Genomic DNA, 15,916 nt, shown 5'->3' with positions numbered 1-15,916 from the left:
TACTTCGCCAGACGCTCTGAGCGGCATGGAGCTCCCGTCTTGATTTGACCAGTTGACAAACCAACCACTAGATCAGCGATGAAAGTGTCTTCAGTCTCTCCAGACCTAGGAAAAAAACATAGTAGCATGATAATATTCATTTCTCTTTACCGAGATTCAAACAATAAAATTTCCTGCAAGAAAAATTCGAAAGTGTGAATTGCGTACCTGTGAGAGACCATAGTGCCCCAACCATTTTGCTTGGCCAGAAGATGAGCATTAATAGACTCTGTGACGCTGCCAATTTGGTTAACCTTCAGAAGAAGACAGTTGCAAGCCTTCTTCTCCACTGCAGTGGCAATACGTTTAGGATTGGTCACCTGATAAAAATGAAATATAAATCACATAATTGTATAAAACAGTAAAATGAGTTTTCATGTCAAATATCTTACCGTAAGATCATCACCAACAATCTGGATTGGTGTACGCGATGTCAAGTTAGTCCAGGCGGACCAGTCATCCTGGTCAAAGGGATCTTCAATGGACACCATTGGGAACTCCTTGATGAAGTCCAAGTAAACCTCGGCAAGCTTCTCAGAGGACAAGTAATCAGCAGGGTTGGATTTAGGGTTCTTGAAATCCAAATCGTATGTGCTATTCTTAAAGAACTCGGAAGCAGCCACATCCATACCGATTTCAATCTAAATAAAATACAAAACATCTATTAAAACAAACATAGCTGTTGTAATATTGAAATATGATAAATAATAGTACTTATTCCATGTTTTCTTATGTCTTAATTCAAAACTCACTTTTCCAGTATAACCAGCCTGTTTAATAGCATCTTGGATCAAGAACAGAGCATCCTTGTTATTTTGGATGTTGGGAGCAAAGCCACCCTCATCACCAACAGCAGTGGAGTCAAGTCCAAACTTTTCTTTGATGATTTTCTTCAAGTGATGGTAGATTTCAGATCCCATACGCATAGCTTCACTGAAGGATGAAGCACCTAAAATACATACAATGTAAGACATTTGAAGGAAATTTTCAATTCTAAATATTCAAATATCATTAATTATTTAATTTACCAGTAGGCAAGATCATGAATTCTTGCATAGCAAGTTTGTTGCCAGCGTGAGAGCCACCATTGATAACATTAAATGCGGGGACCGGCAGAACAATGTTGCTGTTGCCAGCCAAGTCAGCTAAATGCTTGTAGAGGGGTACTCCTTTCTTAGCAGCACCAGCTTTAGCTACCGCCAGAGAAACACCAAGGATTGCGTTGGCACCCAACTTTGACTTATTTTCTGTGCCATCCAATGTGATCATGAATTGATCAATCTAAAACAAATATATTTATACTTTCAATAAACATATTACAATCAAATTATATTAGTGCATATTATCTATGAGTTTAAATAAATACTGAAGAATATGTAGTACATTACCTCCTTCTGTTGAGTGACTTCAAAAGTCTGTTTTAAGAGTTCAGGTGCAATGATGTCATTGATGTTTTTAATAGCAGTCAAAACACCCTTTCCATGGTACTCACTCTTCACATTGTCCCTAAGCTCTAAAGCCTCATGGACACCAGTTGATGCACCAGATGGGACAGCAGCACGGAATAAGCCCAATTCTGTGACCTGTTAAAAAGTATAAAAATGCCTTGTTATTATGAACATTTTATTAACTGCTATGTTTGCCACCTTATGAGATAAAAAAAACTACCCCACCCACTTTTAAATTAACATAGAATGACAGAAAAAACATATGAATATTCAATGTTATTAAATATAATTAATTATTTACGGCTTACTCACGTATGCTTTTGTTTTAAATAATTTAAGTTATTAAATATGTTTATTGAACTTACCAAGTCAACTTCAACAGTAGGGTTACCACGAGAGTCGAAGATCTGACGGGCTTTGATAGACTTGATAGGCATTTTGAATGTAAAATTTGCAAACCTGTTAATAAAAATTAATCAACTTGAAACTAATCAAAGCCTTCACTTACACAATATCTTTAAACGTTCAAGTAAAAGATAATACTTATTTGTTATAATAAATCAAAACGACATTTTTTTTAATTGAATCTAATTGGAAAATTTACTTTTTCAGAGTTCGCTTAAAACTATGTTACCTAATGAAATGTAGTACAGTACTTTATGAAAAGTACTTTTTATGTAGTAATTTTGGGAAATATCACGTTTATAACCATAATGAACTAACCTGCTACAATTTAACAATCGAATTATCCTCTTTGACCTATCTTAAAATACAGCTGGAGTAGGTATATCTCGAAAGAAATCTGCCGGCTTGCTATACCTTTGACCTACACAAGGTGAAACTAGAGATGCTTACATAAAATACAATCGATAGAGTTGATTAAACTATGGTTTTGAAATAATGTGTAAATCTTAAAGCTATTTAGTTTAAAATTACATTGTCAATGATATTAAATTAAACAGGGTTATTACTTCGCAAGCAATTTCTTAGTTTTAATAAAAAAAATGACTAAATTGATGAATAAACCACGATTCTCAATCGATTTTTGTGACGATTTTATTCCGTAGACTTTCGTTGATTCTAAAATGTGTATGATCAAGCAAGCTCTATATGTCCATTTGACATTAACCATTTGCACCATTGTCCAATGTGTCAATGTCAATTAAAATGTCTTACAAAGTCAAGATAGTTTACCAAAATAATATATGTTAAAGAAGAAGCGAAGATAATTTTTAAAATTTTACAATGTCTGATAAAAAAGAATCAAGTGAAGAAAAGAAACCTATAGTAATAAAGAATGCTACGGACTTGCAAAGATTAAAACTTGAAAAGCTTATGAAGAACCCAGTAAGTAGCTACTATGGTTGCTAGCAATTTATTTCAAAGAGATGTATTAAAATCACCATGTTTTTAGGACAAACCAGTGGTTATACCAGAACCCCCTAGGCAGAAAACTTTAGCGCCTCCTCCTGATTTTGTACGTAATGTTATGGGATCGAGTGCGGGGGCTGGATCCGGAGAGTTCCATGTATACAGACATTTACGAAGAAAGGAATATGCTAGACAAAAATTTATACAAGAAAAAAGTGAAAAGGTTTGGTATATTTTTTATTACAATTAAGTTTATTTAAACATAACCTTAAATCTTATTAAAAGCAAAGCCTTTAACATCAAACTGAGCTGTTTGTCGCTCTGCATATTATTAAATCTCACATTGATAATATAATTTTCAGGAAAAACTTGATGATGAATACCATAGAAAAATTGAAGAGAATAGGAAAGCTGCAGAAGATAAAACAGCAAAGAAGAGAGCTAAAAGGTTAAAGAAAAAACAAAAAGCAAAATCAAAGATTAAGAAACCAAAGACTGGCAATGAACAGTCTTCACAGTCAGAGTCTGATAAGAATTCTGATGAAAGTGACACAGAGAACAATGAAAATAAAAATAGTGATAATGATAAATCCTAAGTAAATAGCATATAGGCATAAATAAACAAAATGAAAACAATTTAAGTGTTTTATTTCTTTACCTTCTGAAGAGAAGCCATAAGATAACATTTCACATAGCATTTCCTCCATTTGTATTGTAGTTCAATTTCAATTTGTTTATTTAATGCACAAAGTATTAATGGAAATGCAAGTGTTTAAAGTAAAACACTATTTAAGTTACATTAACTTTATTTAAAAATCCTTAATTATGAATAATGTGTTACATCTACTGCACAGATGCCATAATGCTGTCTTCATTCTTCTTGAGGATGACAAAGCCCTCCATGACAGGTGACAGGGGAAGGTACTCATCAGTAGCAAGCTCTGCACGTTCTCCAAACGATAGCAGCACAGGTGTAGTGTGTGTGTGCGAACCCGCGATTGTTTTAGGTGTACCCGCTTTGCCAATTACATCAACCGCCTGCCAATTGACATAGATTTATGTAAGAAAACTTTTGTACAAAAATTGAGGGTTTTTTAAGTTACATAAATGTACATTACATACCTGTCCAACACGAACACTGACATTGAGGGGCTGGAGGTTCTCGTCGAGGGTGACCAGCCAGCGGGGCTGCATTGCCGTCGCCAGCACATACAGTAAGTAGTGCGATTTGCCCAAGATTACTGTTAAAAACATAAAAGGTGAAGTTCATATAACATTATTTGACTATCATTCGCTTTAAGAAAGCGCGAAATAGTAGTTTTTTAACATTTGTATGAGCGAAAGCATTAACGCAAGTTTTTTACCAATGAGCTTAATAAAAGCTTTATGTGAATGTGAAGTGAAGTTACGAAATCATCATCACAACATCAACCAAGTCACTGGCACAAGATGTTATGCCTGGTTCACTTGACCAGTACTTAGTACTACTAATAATAATTTTGGCTTACTATTCTTGCAGTCAAGGAATGCTGTGAGCACGACGAGCAGTCCGGCGAGCGCGGGCTGGCTAAGCAGGCGGCGGTCTGCGTGCGCGGGGCACAACGTGACGGTGCCCTTGCCCGCGTGGCACAGCCCCTGCGCCAGGCGCACCATGAACAGGTGCACCGGGGACTTGCCGTGGTACAGTGCCAGCGCGCGCAGCATCGTCGCTAGCCTGCACATCACATACACTATGGGCTTCGAAATGTTCTTGGCTAGGTCTAATTATATATGGTCCTTTCTGAATCACTTTTTTTCAATACTCTGGGGGTGTTAACTGTCCTCTCCTAGCAATACCCAAGACATAAAAGACCATTGAAAGAATAGAAGAGAATTATTTTACAGAAAAACATACTATAGACAATAAAAATAATGCACTAAAAGAACTAGGTTACACACTTTTTGCTTGCAATCAAAAAATGGGAAGAGTAAAATAGAAATTAAAACCCAGTTTTTAATTAAATATACCAAGCAAATGTTGCAACTGCACGAAAAATTTACTTAGGTATATTCAGTTTTCAGTATATTTAGTTACCTGGCATTATTAGTGCCGGCGCCGACAAGTCCCATAGCGAATATAGCGTTGTAAGCGACATCATTGTCCGAGTCGTGGGAGTACTTGTTGAGTACGTCGATGACAGCCAGCTGCGGGTTGGACACCGAGCACAGCGCTATCGCCAGCGGCACCGCGCGCCGCACCGCCGGCTCGCCGTAACGTCCCTGCACAAACAACATTCTATTTTGATCCCATGCAAATGTAAAATGTGTTGATAGAAAAATTGCAAATCTATACTTCTATACTAATATAATAAAGTGGAAACACACACTACTTTGTGGCGTAAGATGTCAGCAATCACAGCACATTTTTAAATAATTATTTCTTTAATAAAATGCCTTACACTTACACGCACTGACACGCTTTCGGTTATATATTTATAAATTGGAAAAAACCTCCATGTGGGAAAGGGACCATAAATTACAAGCTGCCAACATTTGGGAAGCAAGGTTATTATGGTACTGGTAATTTTGAAATTTACATTAAGAATTTGACAAATGTAAACAATAAATTAAGATTTTATAATTTCATGTGGTTGAAGACGTAAGGAAACAGCTAGTGCAACAATAAAACCTGCAACTTTCGAAATACTTCCTGTAAAACACTTTATTTTTTAATTTAAATTATAGTACTTTTAATACTATGACTTGAACCAATTTTATTTTTCACTCAATTCTGTTATTTTCAGGAGTCAATTAGCCTTGTGTCTTGCGATAATGAGATCACTAAGGATGTTCCTTAGTGAGTATGTGTCGACTGAATGTAGTTCGTCTACTGACCAGTTGTCCGAAGATGCGTGTGCACATCTCTGCGCCGGTCTCCTCTGCGAGCGCGATGACGGCGACGCCGAGCGTGGCGACCGCCTGCACCGACGACAGCTCCTTGTTCGCCTCTTTCTCCTTCTCCTTCTCTTTGTTCTTGCTCTCCTTCGACTTACCTAAAAATTACGTGTAATAATTTACTATCATCAGCACCTTCATCATAATCATCAGAGGCATTACAACCGCATAGACCTGGGCCTGATCCAGTAAATTTACTATAACAACAAAATTATATACATTTTAAGACATTTAAAAATCCCAATAATTTTAATGTTAGAAAAATGTAGTTTCCTGCTATGATTAGATTAGATAAAAATGATCAAACTTTTTCACATTAGTAAATAACTTACTTTTGTTTTTATCATCCTTCGAGCTGCCAGCGGGGCTGCTCTCTTTAGCCTCTTTCTTGTCTTGCTTCTTGAAGGCAGTGTCTTCAGCGGACGATTGCTCATTCTAAAATAAATAATTTACACAATTGAATAAGAAAATACCAATGTTTGTAGGAAATTCTTCATTTAATAAGCAGAAAAGAACATAAATATATATTATAAATGCGAACATTTAGATGGATGGATGGATGTTTGTTATAGTTTGTAGCCTATACGACTGAAGGGATCTTGGTGAAATTTGGCATAGATGTAATATGTGTTATGTAGAAGATAGAATATCTTAGAGAGAGAAGATAGAATATCTAGGCAGCACATAGGCTATTTGCTTTTGTTTTTTTTTTATTCCGCGCGGACGGAGTCGCGGGCAAAAGCTAGTTTAAACATAAAAACTCCAGTGTAGCTAACACTAGAGTGTTTTACCTCAGTGTCATAGTGCTTAGAGCAGATGTGCAGCATCTGTTGCACGACGAGCACGTCCCCGGTGCCGGCGTACGCGCACATCGACAGCGTCGTCTGGCACAACGACTGCTGCGGCTCCGGCAGCACCTCCAGCGCGGCCATCGTCGCCTCCGTGCGCTCCTTGCACCCTGACACAACAAACATTCATTCACACATACATCATTTAATTCCATTGCGAAGGTAAAACTTATATAGACAAAGTGGTCATATTGGACATACACACCTAAGAAACACAATCCAAGACCCAAGTGCAAAAATCTGGCATAAGTTGAGGAGTGAAGTTCCTTGTTGTCGTCGATTAAACGTTGAATGATTGCACAAGTGACCTGCAATATAGAACTCAAATTTATAAATCATTGTTTCAAATATTTAAAGAACTCAATTATAAAGATCAAGAAACGAGATATGATCATTATTTTATTAATTCACTATTTCACTTGAAAAATAGTCTAGTCAAATTTAATAAAATGAGGAACTTAAACTACCAAAATAAATCTATACAAGTGAGTAAATATAAAATTTCTCATTTCTATTAAATTCAACTATACAAATAGTTGTGTATACTAACATCGCCGTTACAAGAGCCGACAGCGATGAGGCCGCAAGCGATGGCGGCGAGGGCGCAGATCTCCGCGGGCGCGGCCGCGTCGCTCAACACAGGCAGCAGGTGCTGCAGAACGTCGTCACGCTGCGTGCCCGCGTAAGCTATACCCAGTCCTACGGGCAGTTAAATGCACATATAGTGCCACTATCTATGGCTTATGTACAGAAGGGGTGCAAATGTACAACGGGAACAGATGGTCATCGCCACTCAAGGACATCCGCAGTATCAGAAAAACTGCAGATGCGTCGCCGACCTTTGAGAAAGTGATAAGCTCGCTTCTTGAAGAACCTTTACTCGTAATGGTTTAGAAATACCACCCAGGGTAGACCATTCCAGAATGCGGATGTAAGAAGCAGAAAGTTACTTCACTTACAAATGCAACAGCATCGAGGGTTATTTTACCTCTCTGAATTACTTACAATATACAAAACTAACAATATTGAGATCCTTTCAATCATAATAATATGCAAACTATTAATTACTCATAGCAATAGAAATTATTGTGCAAAACTTTATCAGAATGACTATTAAAAATATACAACAACTTACCCAAAACGCTACCAATCCTTAGATTAGAGCTTGAATGCAGTACATAGTCGGACAGAAGAGCTAGTGCAGGGTCACATTCATTACGCACACCACAATTCACTAGACCCAGTGCAAGCAATGCTCCAGCCTTGATATGTTCATCTGCCGTGTATAGATACTTGTCTATGGGCGTCAGACCACCGTCCACATCCCATAAGTGAATCATGCCTAACGACGCGGCCGCTGACAACATGCCTGCAATTGTTAATGTTATTAATATCTGAAATAGATTTTTTTAAATTACATAATCTTAGCAAGCCTTTAAAATTACCATGATCCTTATTCTTATACATCCACTTGTTGCCATCTTCAGTGGTAACAAGTTTATCACGACCAAAGCCCGCATTTACAAATGCATTGACAAATGTAGCAGAGAGATTTTGTCTGGCCGAGTCTACAGGGTGCTCAGCCAGCAGGGAAGGCCTCAGAGCTGAGCCAGCCGACTCCAACCATGTCTTGTACACTTCTTCTGGAGTTTTTGGTTCCATTATATCAAGCTAAAAATATATTTTTTTTATTTCAGTCTCTATATAAATAGACAGTAAACATTACGTAAATATGACTTTTATTGCTTGACTGGCTTTCGGCCGCGACTCTGTCCGCGTGGTAATAAAAAAACAAAACTGAATAGTCTATGTATTCTTCCAGACTATCAGTTCAGCCATTTAGTCTACAAATTCTAACAAACATCCATCCATCCATCTATCTAAACTTTCACATTTATAACATTATAGTAAGACTAGTACTTTTAATTCAAGTAACATATGACTTAGTTTACCTCTCTTGCTAAGCTAAGATAATGGTCATTAATATGTGCATTGAGGAGTATTGTACGCAAATCTTCATCATCCACATCTATTGGGACATATTGTCTTGCCAGCATGTAACACAATTGTTTCTTTACCAACCTATAACAAATAACGAAACAATGAAAAATTCTGATTATGTTTAATTTATTTCAGTACAGTCCCTACAGCATGTATGGAAAATAATCAGTAGGTACAGAGTAGAGGTTTTCAATACTCATTATCCTTGAATACAAGTCAGGTATTTGTACATTTGTTTTTGTAATACATACGGATCAGTGCAGGCATTAAAGACTTCTTCACATTTAGATTTATCGTGCAGCTGCATTGCTACAAGCAAGGCACGAGGGTACTCTCCAAAACGCAAATATGTGTCCAATACTCCTTGAAGAATTTGTGTTGATTCTGGTTCCACAACATAACTTGCACATCTAAAAACAAAACATATAATATTTTACTGATGAATCAAGTATGGTTTTACGAAAAATTTATGAAACACACTACATGATTCAAAACCAAAATCAAATCAATTGTTTAACCAAGAACTACAAGGTGTTTATAAAAAAAAAATATTATTGCTATGCAGAAGATTTTTATAAGGACATAATAAATTAAGAATATTCACCCAATTAAGTATAGACAGACACGGGGGTAGTTGCTCTGATCCATATGCTGTGTCAGTAAATCAAGCCTGTCAATTTCCATCAACAGATCACATGCTTGTATCTCAGCCGAGTGTTGCATGTCAAAGGTAATAACATCCCTCACTAATGTTAACAAGGTTTCCATGTTCTCTATATTCCATTCTTCAGCAATTTCCCCCTCTAATTGCCTGAAATTTAGTATCATAATGCATTATCAACAAATTAAAAAAAAATTAACACTAAAAGAGTTAAAAATACTGAAATATAAATTTACCTCACATATTCATGTCCCCATTCTCCAACATTAGACATAGTGCCCAAAAGACAGTATTTGAGACATTCTCTTTTTTCTGCAGCATCCTAAACAAGATAAACGCTGATAAATATAAACATATAAATGCTCATGCTCATCTCAGTACAGGCAATACTGACTAAATAATAACATAATATAATACTTACTACTGAACCACTAACTCCCATTGCGAGAACTGATACAACATCAGCGCAAAATTTCTTTGTTTTTTCGTCTTTTATTTTTTCATAAACTTCTTTAAGGGCTGGATAGTGCTCTCTAAGAAATTTTAGCGGTTTAGGAACTGAAGTCATAGACGTCGTAGATGTTCTTATCAAATTGCTTAGCATTTGTAATGCAGGGAAATATAGTTCAGTATCGTTACCCTACAACAAAAAGGTTATTAAGCTTACCAACCAAGAATCAAGTAAAAAAAATAGAACAAAGCTCTCACCATAAGCTTCTCAACGAGCATATTAAGTTCTTCTTGAAGTCTTTTGTCTTCTTCAGACTGAAAATTATAAATAAAATAAGACAATTGTTTGGACTAAATAATATTGGTATGAAATTTTATGAAATACTGTACCAAATCATCGTTCGGAGCTGGTACCGGCTCGACTTTCTCCTTTTTGGGTTCTTCGGTTTTATTCTTTACAGTCATTTTAAACTGTTTTGGTTTGTTTCCTACTACTTTTAAACTGAAATACTGCAAAAATTATCTCACAAAAGCAATGGATGAGTTTGATAAATTTGACAAGTCACTGTGCATTTTTTAATGTTACCAGTTGCCATTTCCATTTTCCATTGGAAAATTTTTATTCTCCAATGGAAAATGAATGAAACCTATGAATTTTTACAGATTAAAATATGATTATTACCTGTAATTAATGCTGTATTAAATTTTGGAAAAATTATAAAATAATTGATATAACGAATCTATAAAACATTTATATTATACTGTAAATGACCGATAACTTAATTTTTTTTAAATCGCAATAAAATTCTTATTTAATCAAATTAACAAATGAGTTTCAATTGTGTCGTCGAAAGAACTATAAATTTCTAAAATATAAAGCATTAATGAATAATTGTAAATTTCAAGAATTAGTTATTATTTCAAGTAATTTTCTGTAAAACATGCAACGAAGTCATGATGTTAAAAAGTATTTACCTATATAACATAAACAAAAAGAAACGAGACTACCTGAAAGGAAAAAAAGATCAATGTGTTTTGTTTCAAATTAGCATAACTCAGACCAATGGTCAGCATTATTTATGTATTATTCAGCGAATTATAAGTTTACTATAGCAGCACTGCTTGCGAAGCACGCAGTCCATTTGATATTTTGTTTGAATTACTGTCGTAAGCCGTAACATAAAAATTAGTTTTAAATGATATTTGCTTACTTATTCCACAGTTAAAAATATAACTTTGTTAGTTTTTGCAATTGCGCCACTTCTTATAAAATAAATAAAAGGTAAGTGGTGTTTATTTTAACCCGTTACCGTTATCATTTAAAGTGTCTTCGTGAGCTTCAGACTACAGTTACATTTTTTAAAATAATTTCATTTTTATAAAACGAGAATAAACGTTACCTTTAATCCTTATCACCTTATATAACTTTCGTTAGTGTGATTTGCTACTAACTTGCGTCTTAACCGTTTTTTAAAAATCAGATAATTTAAAGAATTGGTTTTTGCGTTTGCTAGACTAGCTCGAATAAGCAAGCTGGATCATATCACTCGACCCGGGAATCGAACTTTAGGCTTTTCCTATGTAAACTAAGCAATTGAACCCGCAGCAAACAGTATATCTAAAACTTGCGGTCATTTTTTAAGCTTCAATGTACATTATACATATAAATTACAAGATGTGTTGTTGATCGAAGATCTTTAGGGACCACATATTGTTAGGACTTGTACTTTGTGTTTTGCTTTCCTAGAGGTCGTTTAAATCCTGTCGTTTAGATATTAAAAGGGATTATAACTCCGATTTTGTTTTAACTTTTCAGCGTTATAATGAATCGTTTATCAGGAATTTCTAAAGGTCTTCATAGACACATGTTTAATTCAGCAGAGCACTACGGTCTCACTTTAACAATTAAGGATATGCCCCGACCGAAAAAATTGCCCTTAATCGGAACAAAACTTGATTTTATGCTTGCAGGGAGAGGTACCAGGTAAGCAAAACAACCGCAAAATTCAATGGAAATAAGAAAATGTCTTTAAGTAAGATATTATTTTTTTAACAGGCTCCACGATTACATTGACAAGAGGCATAAACAATTAGGAAGTATTTTTACCGAAACTTTAAGTGGAAACACAGATTTGGTATTCATCAGTGACGCAAATTTGATGAAGTCACTGTTTTTAAATCTTGAAGGAAAATATCCTGTTCACATATTGCCTGAACCATGGGTTTTGTACGAAAAATTATACGATTTTAAAAGGGGATTATTCTTCATGAATGGTGAAGAATGGTTGGAAAATCGTCGAAAAATGAACAAACATTTGCTTCGAGAAAATTCCGACACCTGGTTGGAAACTCCAATAAAAGAAACAGTCAAGAATTTTGTCGGAAAATGGAAAAATCGCGCTGCTGGTGCAAGTTGCGTGATATCCAATTTAGATTTAGAACTTTATAAACTATCTACAGATGGTAGTTTTTCTTTACTAATGTGTATATTAATGTTCTGATTCTTAATCGAAGTATGTTTACAATGATTAATAAAATATTTTTACCATTTCAGTAATAATTAAAGTACTGCTTGGCGCGGATTCCAAGCTTTTGGAAAGTAGGCAATATGAAGATTTAATATCAATTTTCTCGCAAGACGTTAAAAAAATATTTCAAACAACGACAAAATTATACGGTCTACCTTTAAATTTATGTCAACGGTTAAACATAAAAGTTTGGACTGACTTTAAAGAAAGTGTCGATTCTTCAATTTTTTTGGGTACGATAAATTTTACCGCTATTTGCTTTTTGTGAATGCTGTGAAACATAAGATATGAATTTGTTTCATGTGCAAATGGTTAAATATTACCAAAATAACGTCTGCTTATATTTCAAAGTTGTCAAAGATTTTAACAGTGCTTAAGTGGTTTCAGCTCAAAAAATTGTTAATGAAATACTTTTGAATAAAGATAAAACGAATGGATTGATAAGGAAATTAAGCGATGACAACGTAAGCGATGAAATCATTAAAAAAATTGCTATCGATTTCGTGATTGCTGCTGGGGACACGGTACAGTAACTTCGTTAACGTTTTGTTTTTCTATTGATGCAAAGCTGCATTATAAACATATTCATATTACAGACTGCTTACTCCACATTTTGGTCACTTTTGATGCTATCTGAAAACAAGGAGTCTGTGAAAGATATTCGTAAGAACGGATGCTCATTTGTAAAACACGTGGTAAAGGAAACAATGCGCCTATATCCAGTAGCTCCATTTTTGACGAGAATATTACCCGAAGAATGTTTGCTGGGACCATATAAAATTAATAAAGGGGTGAGTGGGTATGGCAAAAACGAAAAAGTTCAATATAATTTAAATATGTTTTAAATAGAGAATATTATCACGTTTTTAATACAAATCACCAACTATATTAATAAACATCGTATAAACAATTATTCTCTTACTTTCGCTGTAATTCTTTTTTTATTTTATTCGAAAAACAATACATGGCAATAACAAAGAGTACGGTCAAGTTTAAAAAAAAACTTTGTTTATGACAATAAAAACTGCCAAATTGAACTGACATTAATTGTCGAGGTTATATTTCTGTTGTTGATGTTTGTTATGGTTAAAAAACGTGAATTAAATTATTAATTTAAGTTAGTATTAAAACATTTAGACCAAATATACAGTAAACAATGCTGTCCTATAGTGGATTATCAAAACTGCGATTAATGCAAACAAAAGTCTTACAATGTCGAAGTCTTAGTATAATTTGCAATGGATTTCCTCAACACTCATTTGAAATTCATAGACGCTCAGAAAATGCGCAGATTTTACGTAGACATATTATTCCGTCTCATTTATATGCCAAACGTGATATGTCTTTACAATCCTTTGTCGAATGGCAGTCTGATTTATATTCTGGCATATCAAATAGTTACCTTGTGAAATCAATGGAAGCTGGGCTTCTTAATTTTCACGATGCAACTGGTCTCGCATGGTGCACTACCATTGTTGCCTCTACTATACTTATCAGAGCATTGATGACTTTACCCTTAACTGTTTATCAGAACTATATTTTAGCAAAAGTAGAGAACATCAGCTTAGAGTTAAAGGATTTGGTAAATGAATTAAAAAAAGAAACTGCGATAGCTAGGAAAGTTTATAATTTAACAGATAAACAGACAGTTATATTGTACAAACGATCATTAAAGAAGCAATGGCGAAATCTTATAGTTAGGGACAATTGTCATCCACTCAAAGCCACCTTAGTCATTTGGTTTCAAATACCTGTATGGGTGTGCATGTCTTTTGCACTCAGAAACCTTGTGTATACAGACCCAAATTCTGCTGCTGCCATGGTTACTTTTATGGAGCTATCAGTAGGTGGTTTTGGTTGGATTCCCAATCTAACTGAACCAGACCATTCATTAATTTTACCAGTTGCATTTGGGTTAACAAACTTAGCAATCATTGAAATACAAAGAATGTCAAAGCTACGGAAACCATCCAAAGTGTATTATATCTTTACAAATGGATTTAGAGTACTGTCAATAGTAATGATACCAGTTGCGGCCAGTGTGCCCTCATGTATGTGTTTATATTGGTTTACATCAAGCAGCTTTGGACTTATACAAAATTTATGCCTTCTCTCACCTAAACTAAGAAGAAAATTAAGGATTCCAGAAGCCCCTAGTGAACTGGAACATCCTTATAGTAACATGAAAGATGAAATAAGTGCAACAATTAGGAAGATAATTCCTAAAAAGACATAGTAAATGTACATCAAATTTTATTTCCTAGTTATAATTACTAACTTAATGATCAGTTTATCAATTTTAGTAGACAAAAAAGCCATCTCTATAATGTTTATATTAATTTTCTTACAGACCCCAATTATTGCTTCCATATATACCTCAGGCCGTGATGAACATAATTTCACCAATGCTCATATGTTCCTGCCATACAGATGGGACAGGAATGACCCAAGAAAAGCTGATCTCAAGAACCATGTTCCTTCAGCAACATTGCCTTTTGCTTTGGGAGCAAGAACTTGCATTGGGAAGAGGATTGCTATGATGCAACTAACAGAAGTTATAGAGCAGGTAGAATAAATGCTTTTTGACATATGCAATAATATGCACTAGTATTGAGATTATAATTTAATTCTTATTGAGAAACTTAAATGCAAAAAAAATGTACAGGAATTCATTTAATTACATATTTTTAATATTAGTAGAATCTACAAAGTGAATATTTTATTTGTATACTCTAAATTACTTATTTATTTCAGATTGTGAATAATTTTAATTTTAAAATACACAACGGTGAAAATGTGAAACCAATCACTTGCCAAGTGCTAGTCCCAGACAGGCATGTTGAGTTATACCTTACATCAAAGGAGATTTAAAACATGACCACTGTATGTGCAAATATATTATTTTATTACATAGATTAAGTAAATCATCTTGCTAATTTCATAAATGTAATTTATAAAACCTATGTTAATAGGAATTATACATAGACATTAAAAAATATGTAAAATAATCAAATAGTTGTAGATTTATCACCTTATAAAAGAATGCAATCAAGGTTTCATTAATTATATTTTATAAGATTTAAAATAAAGAATTACATTTACCTATAGTTTAATTTGAAGATATCATAAATGTGTAACCCTACTTATATTAACTTATAGTTTGTCTAAATAAGGTTAATAAGTTTAATTAATCGTGTCTATAAAATATCGAATAAGATTTGTATGAAGAGAAATACCATACTTAATAGACAGGTATCATAGTGACAGAAAATAAGTGCCTAGGAAACAACTATGAAGTGTCGATATTCAGTTTTATCATTTATCATGATAAAATATTGAACTGAAATTATTATTTACCTATTAATGAAACTAAGAGACAGTTCTAGTCTGTACCAATATTATAAAGTGGAATGAATTGGATTTTCGATTTCAAAAATTCTTTTACCATTGAAAATCTATGTTGTCAGTGAGAAGCATAGGCCATATTATTTTATTATCGAATTTCATGGGGACGAAGTCGCGAGCAACAGCTAGTGGTACATATAATGATAGCGATGTCAATAATATTATCAAATTCCACTGAGATTATGAACCACCATATTAATAATAAATATCTATTAACTTTCATTCTTTGTA

The 15,916-nt window shown here is 34.3% G+C and overlaps 4 protein-coding genes across 4 annotated transcripts in view; 2 read left to right on the top strand and 2 right to left on the bottom strand.

Moving 5' to 3' along the window:
- The window catches only part of LOC106108431 (enolase), a 3,283-nt gene extending 956 nt beyond the window's left edge, over window positions 1-2,327 (bottom strand). The window contains exons 1-8 of the mRNA XM_013289596.1: window positions 2,211-2,327; window positions 1,853-1,946; window positions 1,428-1,622; window positions 1,068-1,320; window positions 792-988; window positions 432-680; window positions 208-359; window positions 1-105 (exon numbers count right to left, since the gene is read on the bottom strand). Of these exons, the coding sequence (XP_013145050.1) occupies window positions 1-105; window positions 208-359; window positions 432-680; window positions 792-988; window positions 1,068-1,320; window positions 1,428-1,622; window positions 1,853-1,924 (1,223 nt within the window). The 5' untranslated portion in view covers window positions 1,925-1,946; window positions 2,211-2,327. The remainder of the gene's footprint in view (window positions 106-207; window positions 360-431; window positions 681-791; window positions 989-1,067; window positions 1,321-1,427; window positions 1,623-1,852; window positions 1,947-2,210) is intronic.
- A 314-nt stretch (window positions 2,328-2,641) lies between these two features.
- On the top strand, window positions 2,642-3,486 carry LOC106108561 (PRKR-interacting protein 1 homolog). Its single transcript, XM_013289769.1, has 3 exons — window positions 2,642-2,834; window positions 2,902-3,081; window positions 3,221-3,486. The coding sequence occupies exons 1-3, from the start codon at window positions 2,733-2,735 to the stop codon at window positions 3,452-3,454; spliced, it is 516 nt and encodes a 171-aa protein (XP_013145223.1). The 5' UTR covers window positions 2,642-2,732; the 3' UTR covers window positions 3,455-3,486.
- A 160-nt stretch (window positions 3,487-3,646) lies between these two features.
- LOC106108560 (26S proteasome non-ATPase regulatory subunit 2) lies at window positions 3,647-10,340 on the bottom strand. Its single transcript, XM_013289768.1, has 18 exons — window positions 10,143-10,340; window positions 10,011-10,067; window positions 9,724-9,942; window positions 9,539-9,624; window positions 9,246-9,452; window positions 8,893-9,051; window positions 8,593-8,722; window positions 8,086-8,311; window positions 7,776-8,009; window positions 7,191-7,339; window positions 6,846-6,948; window positions 6,584-6,750; window positions 6,125-6,227; window positions 5,733-5,890; window positions 4,933-5,117; window positions 4,367-4,572; window positions 3,981-4,099; window positions 3,647-3,896 (listed from the first exon to the last, which is right to left on the bottom strand). Exons 1-18 carry the CDS (start codon window positions 10,215-10,217, stop codon window positions 3,702-3,704), a joined length of 2,778 nt encoding a protein of 925 aa, XP_013145222.1. The 5' UTR covers window positions 10,218-10,340; the 3' UTR covers window positions 3,647-3,701.
- Window positions 10,341-10,835: 495 nt separating this feature from the next.
- On the top strand, window positions 10,836-15,199 carry LOC106108633 (cytochrome P450 315a1, mitochondrial). Its single transcript, XM_013289887.1, has 8 exons — window positions 10,836-11,034; window positions 11,569-11,736; window positions 11,809-12,215; window positions 12,307-12,513; window positions 12,668-12,804; window positions 12,877-13,071; window positions 14,631-14,846; window positions 15,035-15,199. Exons 2-8 carry the CDS (start codon window positions 11,576-11,578, stop codon window positions 15,149-15,151), a joined length of 1,440 nt encoding a protein of 479 aa, XP_013145341.1. The 5' UTR covers window positions 10,836-11,034; window positions 11,569-11,575; the 3' UTR covers window positions 15,152-15,199.
- Window positions 15,200-15,916: the final 717 nt, after the last annotated feature.

The sequence above is a fragment of the Papilio polytes genome, unplaced genomic scaffold (assembly GCF_000836215.1).
Source record: "Papilio polytes unplaced genomic scaffold, Ppol_1.0 DF821511.1, whole genome shotgun sequence".
Lineage (NCBI taxonomy): Eukaryota > Metazoa > Arthropoda > Insecta > Lepidoptera > Papilionidae > Papilio > Papilio polytes.
The sequence above is the reverse complement of the archived record's forward strand: the minus strand, read 5'-3'. Positions and strand labels throughout refer to the sequence as shown.